The sequence below is a fragment of the Epinephelus moara genome, chromosome 7, assembly GCF_006386435.1.
Source record: "Epinephelus moara isolate mb chromosome 7, YSFRI_EMoa_1.0, whole genome shotgun sequence".
NCBI classification, from domain to species: Eukaryota; Metazoa; Chordata; class Actinopteri; order Perciformes; family Serranidae; genus Epinephelus; species Epinephelus moara.
Window position 1 is genome coordinate 5,163,308 of NC_065512.1, and position 8,472 is coordinate 5,171,779.

General features: G+C 39.4%; 1 protein-coding gene across 1 annotated transcript; it reads right to left on the reverse strand.

The window, feature by feature from the left end:
* Positions 1–2,936: 2,936 nt before the first annotated feature.
* Positions 2,937–3,866, reverse strand: LOC126393453 (olfactory receptor 6N2-like). Its single transcript, XM_050049641.1, has one exon. It carries the CDS (start codon positions 3,864–3,866, stop codon positions 2,937–2,939), a length of 930 nt encoding a protein of 309 aa, XP_049905598.1.
* Positions 3,867–8,472: the final 4,606 nt, after the last annotated feature.

Sequence of the window (8,472 nt, forward strand, 5' to 3'; positions counted from 1 at the left end):
ATGCGCAAACTTATACGGGACGCATTTGCCCCCGTTACCGTTTTAGCTCGTTTCGCGGCTCCGGTTGCATCCGCCTCCCTCAATACTGAACCAATTTTAGAACGAGTTGTACCTATGAATCATACGCACACATACACATGGGGAAATAGGGCCCAGGTTGAAAAATACTGAAGTTGTCCTTTAAGTAAGTAAAAGATGAAGTGATCTCCAAAAGACATGAAGTTAAAGATGAAACATGCTTTTCAACATTTTAAGCAAGATCAGTGTGTTATTTTGCTTTGTATAATTTTGGAGTGGAAAAAAGGGAAAGGAACATCATGTAAAGGTTTGGACACCTCAAGACATTTGAGCTCTCAGGCCTAGTCCACACGGACCTGTGTACTTCTGAAACCGAAATTTTTCAGGCTCCGGTTTCCAAAAAAAATTCATCCACACGAGTGGTGTGATGAAAAAATATGATATCCACACAAAACCGCAAAACCGGCTATCAAGTGATGTAATGCATATGCCAAAGCAGTAGGTGGCGATGTAAATTTTTACGGAAAGGTCATTTTAACCAATGAGAAGTCAGAGTAAACACTGAAATAGGGAAGTGTGGAAAATAAAAACAAACCCAATCCACAAAAATAGTGCGAGCTAGTTCGACAGCAGAGGCGCCTGAACGACCAACTACACAACCACAAAAGCAGTGACGGGCCTGCCAATGGAGGTCCGACCCGGCCGGATCCAGAACCTCCATTGGCAGGCCCGTCACTGCTTTCGTGGTTGTATTTTATGCATATGATATCGATTTTGTATCTTTACATACCATACAGATACCCCCCATTCAATTGAAAGCATAACTGATTTGAGTAAAGGCACGAGAGCAAATCTGGGTATATAAACGGTTGGTTTGCGCTGCGTTCTTCAGTTGGCAGTTACACCTAGAGTAAAGCTACTGAAGACCGAGTGGCTGCTACCGTCACTAATGCTAGTGTAGTTCCTCAGGGATTTAAGCAGTTATTACTTTAATCTTGACACTCTAACCTGTGACAACACATTAGCTAAGGGTGTAAGGACTGTAACTGTTGGTAGCTCTTGTTGATTTTGTTTAAATATGTTGAATTATAATTTTATGGGTTATTGTTTGTTGGATGATTGAGCTAAGCTAACTGACGCTAACGTCAGCTGTCACTTGTTGCCATAGCAACGGTAAACATTCACATACAAGCTAAGAGCAGAGTGCAGAATCAAGCTTCATTGTAAATATAGTTAAGATACATTGTATTTAACACAGTATGTGGATTTTAGTAGTTAGTAAACTTTTAGAAAAGAGCTATTTACCATCGCTCTGACGTCAAACAGGGGCGTCAGGTAATAAAATACTGCAGTTATCCTATCTACACGCAACTGCTGGTACCGGAGTTTTCCAAAAACTTCACCCTGGACTCCGGTTTCAAAGAAACGCGGTTTCGGGGGCCCAAAAGTGCGGTTGCGTGTGGCCAAACAGCCAAATCGCATAGAATAATACATGGTTTCAGAAGTACACGGGTCCGTGTGGACTAGGCCTTAGACAACTTTTACCTGGGTCTTGTTAGGGCTCTGGTTTGTTCACAGTCATCGTTAGGAAAGGCCAGTTTAAGCAAATTTCAAAGCTTTGTAAATACTCTGACTCCTGAAACCTTGAGCCCTGCTGTGTCAAAAACTCCCAAATCCTTCAAACTGATAGTTTAATGTACTTTATGAAACTGAATTAATTAAACGGCTATCATTTTTCCTTTTTTTTGGTGCCCCACAAGGTGAGTTCATGTAAATTAAATCATATTATTCTACATAATTAATAGTTATCATAATTATTTCTCATAGCCATTTTAATACTTTCAGCTATGTGTTCCCAACATTAGCATTCAATTACATGGTCTTATAATGATATAGTACAGAATAATAATCAACATTAATAATCAGGGAAGACATTTAGCCTACATTTTAGTTGATGGGAGGAGGTGATGGACCTGGATCATGAATAGGGGGACACTGGCCCAAAAATATGTTAAAACCACTGCTCTATGTTATGTCATCCTAAAAATTAAAAAAAATCTTACAACCAACATATTAAATCATTTGTGCTTACTGGTGTCCTAGCTCTGACAGAGCACCATTATTATTGTGGAGGTTATGTCAATCTTAAATGTAGCACATAGCCAAGATAACTGCTGGGAAAAATATATTTTTATGCCTCTACAGTAAAGTTCAGACTGTGTACCAGGCGTTACAGTATACAGTGTTCATTATGAGCACTACATTGTAAAATATATAGAATAACGCCACAATGTTTTCAACATTTGAAATCTTTTATTGCCATGATAATAACATGGTCATGAAGTTATAAGACACATCAACAACAATGAGATGAACAAAACAGTGAAAACTGACAAGATAAAAACTAATGGAGTAAGGGAGCAGAGTTAAATACAATCAGGGTCTACTGTGGGATAAATGTATGATTTCAGAAATGATTTAAAATAAAATACAGAGTCAGCTGAGGGAATGACCTCTGAGAGATTGTTCCAGGGGCTCTCACAGCTCACAGGGACTCTAACGTTCAGTAGTGAAGTAAAAACCCATGCAGTGCATCAAAAGTCAGTGGTTAATAACCTCTTTAAACACAATCTATAAACAATGTAAAGAGGCAAAAGCAGGTGTAATGTGATTCTTTCTCTAGTATTTATATACTTCAGCAATAGACCGAGAAAACTAATAATGGACATAATAAATAGGGTTCTGCATTTGTACAGTAAATTCAAAGCAATACGACAGTAATGGCACTTTCAGAATGAAACTACTAAAATGTATCAGTCATCACATTGTTGAAGCTGACAGTGCTCATTACTGTGTATTATTTAGCAAAACAAGTCCAATTGTAGTCTTTTTTGAAGAAGAATTTTATGTTGTTAACATTAGTTAACCTTGCCTTGACATAACAACAACTGCTTGAGGTGTTTTGAAATTTCTTTCATTTTTAGTCCATATATGATTGGATTAACAAGCGGATGATACAAAACCAGCTGTAAAGTCATTATTAAATTTGCAAGTTTTGGAATATCATATTTCAGTCTAACTATAGTTACATCATATGTGCACAGCAAGGAGAAGTTGATCAAAACCAACAGGTGAGGTAAACAGGTCTCTGCAGCTTTTTTCCTGACTTCTCTGCAACTCCGATAGGTTATTTTGAATATTGTTGCATATGTAAAAAGAATGAAGAGCATTGGAAATAATGCAACATTTAGCAAAATGACCACACCAAATATAGACAGTGCTCTTGACCCGCTGCAATGAAGTCTGTAAACAAAGTTATTGCAAAAAATTGCTCTCACAGTAAATCTGCAGAGCTTTACATGAATGTTTACCACTGCTGATGCCACAAGCTGACAAGCAGGAACAAACCAAGCTAAAGCCAGAAATATACAGACAGTTGTTTTTCTCATGATAGTTGTATATTGCAGAGGTTTACATATAGACACATACCTGTCATAGGCCATGGCTGACAACAGTAAGAACTCTGCACCGCCTAAAGTATAAAACAGAAAACCCTGAAAGATACAGGCTGAATAAGATATGATCTGTTTTTCAGATAAAAAGTCAATCAGAAGCTTTGGGTAAATAGCAGTGCTGAAAAGAACAGAGTTGATTAACAAAGCTGCAATGAAAATGTACATAGGCTCATGGAGGTTTCGGTGAATCACAATAAGATACACAATAGTAGAATTACTGCAGATTACTAAAATGTATGCTATAAACATGATCATAAAATAAAGGAATCTGTATTTGTGAACTTCCACATGTCCACCTAGAGTTATATATGTTACATTTAATCCTTCATCCATAAAGATTGTCAAAAATCAACCCACTTAAATCACTTAAACAGGCAGATAAAACGATTTAACAATCAACCTGTATTTGAATGTGTTATTCATTCATAGCTCTGATTTAACTGTGTTCACCTCTATACTCCCCAGGTTGAATTTGTAACATGTTTATATCACACTGCTTCATCCTCCATGGATCTCATTAAACCCTTCATCAAGGAAATGGCAACATGTGACAAACTTTGTCAAAGTCTGGATCCCAGAATTCAGAGGCCTTATTTTTTGAGTGTTTTAGCACACGTGCTAATTCACAACACTTGTCCACAGGAGACTTTTGAAATTATAATAATAATAAAAGAGAAAAGAAAGAGAAAACATTGCAGTGTACAGTAACATTAAAACAGTAAAAGAGAAGCAGTTGTTCAGATTAAATACATACATTAGCTACAAAGCAAAGGCAACATGATCAAGCAATCAACCAGTTAAAACTATTCTTGTGAGCACTTTTGATTTTGGCCATTGTTTGAGTCTTTTGTTAAAAGCATTACTGTTGGTCTCTAATTTTAGATTAGTGGGTAGAGAGTTCCAAAGTTTTGCCTCCTTTACAGAAAGAGCAGACTGACAGAATGAAGTCTTGTATCTTGGGACAAGACAATCACCACTGGTGGAGGCTCGTGTGGTCGCTCTGTGAGAGCTCTGACGATGGCCAGTTCAGAAAACAGTACTGACACATGATTATTTAGACATTTAATAAACAATTTAAGAGTACTAACATTCATAAAATTTTCAAAGGTGAGAAGGTTGTGTTTTCTTAAAATGCAGCAGTGATGCCATCTCATTGGTTTCCGGTCCATGAGTTTTATTGCCTGCTTGTATATTGAGATTATAGGTTTTAATGTGGTTGAAGAAGCTTGTGACCATGATGTGAGGCAATATGACAAATGAGAAAAAATCATTGCATGCATGTACAGTTTTGCAGCTTGATGTGACAGGTTCCTTCTAATAAAACAAAAGCAGTTAAGATTTGGTCTAACCTTGTTACAGATGTACTTAACCTGACTATCAAACTTTAAGTTCTTGTCCAAGATGATGCCTAGGTACTTGACTTCATTCACTTCATCAATGATTTCCTTCTTAATCCTGACCTCAAATACATCATATGCGGGTCTATTACGCATGGAGAAGCACATGGATACAGTTTTTTAACATTAAGAGTTAGATGGGATAACTCGAGCCATTCAGAGATGTTCAATAAAGCCTGCGTCAGATGCTCTGCACCCAGGCTGGGTGTTTTAGTGGACACATGGATGACCATGTCATCAGTGTACATCTGGCAGTTGACATCTGGACAGCAGCTTGGTAGGTCATATACACTGTGAACAACAATGGACCAAGAACAGACCCTTGCGGTACTCCCATGCTGTTTGCATTCATATGTGACTTCACCCCATTGACCCTGACACATTGCTGTCTCCCCCCCAGATATGATTTGAGCCACTTCAGAGCTTCAGGTGACATTTTGAATTGATTTAGTTTATTAAGTAGGATACTGTGGTTAACAGTGTCAAATGCCTTTTTTAGATCCAAGAACACTGCTCCTACAACATTTCTTTTATCCAGAGAGGCTTTGATCTTCTCAAGCAGATAACAGTTTGCTGTTTCTGTGGAATATTTTTGTCTAAATCCAAACTGCTGTGGATGAAGCAGTTGGTTAGAGTCTAATGTCAGATTTCCACTGGATGCATGTCCGTTGCGGAACGGCAGCGCTGGTTATCTGCTGCATGCTCCGCCGTCCGTCAACACCCACCAGCTGCATTTGCTGTGCGGAGCGGTGCAGCTCCGCCGGAAGACATCTCGGTGCACTGCCATGATTAATATCTCCTCGTCCATGGTGTCAACGGGGTGAAATGACGTCTGAAAACCTCTGACCTGTTGACTTCAGGCCTGCCTCTGCCCATTATGTAGTTTTCAAGGTGTAGTGCAGGGAAATATGATCCGCCGTGAACACTGTGTATTTTATTTTGAAAATTAACCGGATATTTTATTTCGTTTCTGTGCACGACTTCCTACCCTGCACGATTTGCTCTGTGCTAAATTGCTGCGTTGTGCTCCGGCGTCCAGCAAAAATAGAAGTCCTGCGTATCTGTTGCGGAGGGCTCCGGAGCGCCGCAGCTGAAACGGAGCCGGAACGCAGCACAGCCGCAGCCGGTGGAAACACACACATTGACTAGAATTGAATCCTATCGGCTCCACTGCCGTGCCGGAGTGGAGACGCAACCAACACGCATCCGGAAATAGGCTGTAAGTGTTTCATTAACTGTTCAGCTACAATCTTCTCCAGAACTTTTTAGACTACAGGGAGGACGGCAATAGGCCTGTAATTACTTGCTAAGTCTTTGTCTCCTGATTTATAAACTGGGGTAATTATTGCAGTTTTCCAGCTCTCTGGAAGATTTTTGTTTGTATTGACAGGTTTACTAAGTAGGTAATTGGCTTCAACAGACAGCTCAGATATCTCTTGATAAATGCAGCATTTAAGTTATGGATATGCTTAGACATGGAGTTATTCATGTTTGCAATCACTTTTTTAACTTTATCATGGGATACCTCTTTTATGTAAAAGGAGTCTGTGTGATCATGCTCAAATTCTTCAGGAGATGACTCAGTAGATTTATAATTACTTGCTAATTCTTGTACAGACTCAATAAAAAAACTATTAAAACCATTTGCAATAGACTCATTACTATCAATAATTTTATCACAGACTTTGAGGCAGTTTATTTTAGGGTGCTTTTGCTTACTTGAGTTGGTTAGTCTATTTATATGTTGCCACAGTTTAAAACTGCTGCCATTGGCCTCTTCAGTGAGTTTGGTGAAATGATTAGTCTTAGCTTTCATAATGTTTTCATCCAAAATGTTTGGACACTCTACTAAATAAATGAGTAAAGAGACCGAGCAACAATTATCAGATTTATCTGAAGAAAAAAGAAACAGTAATACAAATAATTATAGCAGAATGCACAGTACCAGTACAAACAACTCACAGTAAATGATACCAATATGTACAGTACCAGTACAAACAACAGTAGACACAGTGGAATTATACCAATATGCACATGTAAACAGTCCCCATTCTAGAATAAACCGGTTGGAGCTCAAATTGAATGAGAAACAAAGTCCAGTGTTCACTTAGCTGGGCGTAACTTAGCTGGGCGATGTCCGTGGATAGCTGCCTCCGTGAGAAGAGAACAGAAGGAAGGGAGGGGGGTATCACTGTCCGAGGGCTGCCGTAGAATGGCAACCAGGATGTCAGCCGACCAACACTCGCTACCCGCTCCCTGGTTGCGGCGATTTGCGATGCTGGCCAGCTAGGAATGAACTAGCAGCCAGTACAGTCCAATCCTCTCTGGTCTAGCTAACATTTAGCCGTGTTACTTACTGATCCATTAGAAAGAAAGCTAGCTGGACATCGGTTTTGAAGCCTCTTTGGTCACGGAGCTCCCTCCATCTCTTGAACGCCTGACTGAGGTTTACTCTTGTTTTTCCTCTTGTTTTATCACTCTCCTTTTTGCTCTTCTTTGCCTCCTCACACAGAGGGACTCCTTTTCTTTTGTTTTTCACTTGTCTTCAAACTTAGTCCGTCTGCCATTGTGCTTGTGACTCAACTGTCTCATGCCCAACTCCTCATAAGGACTCGCTCCAGTCCCTGATTTGCTGACTGACCAATTTCACAATACATGACGCGTTTCCTGCTGTAAAGCAGATTTTTTCCGCAAAATTTCGGCACCAGTGGCAGAAGCTTATTACACAGATTGCAAAGCCAGTAAGTAACCTATGTAAACACTGATACTCTGATTTTACTGTGGCCACTACCCTGTGCAACTCACATTATTTTCATCATGATATATTTAGGAAAAGATGCTATCTGTTGCCTCTTTAAACAACAACCGTACAGCATTTTAATTATTTTCAACATTTATAGTTTTTGAAAGTGGCTATATTTCCTTAACTGAGTGGTCCCTCCCTCATACTGTGTCACATAGTGCTTTTACATTTGATATGGGTGCACAGACTGCACCAATATTACAATCATATTTAGAATTACACTACTATCTGCAATGTTCCTTTGTTTAATTTTGACCATTGACTCCATACTATATACCTTGCCATCTGAAAGTGACTTTACCAGCTGATGTTACGCAACAACCAATGGGAGATCCATGAAGAGTAATGAGCTAAGTTACATCTAGCTGGCTAACCTTAACTCAGTCTATGGTTTGCGCATTGGCACCCCCTACATACCTTTCGCTAGTAGAAAGTTTTCTGTATCAGTACATCTTATATTGTTGGGAAAATCAACAATATTTGTCATTGTACATAAGTTAATATCATTGATGATGTCATATGATGAAGTAATTTGGCAAACTAGCCAGCTGACACATCAACTGCAAGAGAAGTTTGGTAGTGAAAATGACATTGGTTACTTTGTAACACTGTAACGTTGTGTGTCCCTGTGATCCTGGGAGCTGTGTGGTCTGGGGCTCCAGGTAGGGTCTTCCAAGGCAAAGTGCTCCCAGGGGAGGGGCCAGACCGATTCAAGAAGACCTCGATGACACAGCACATT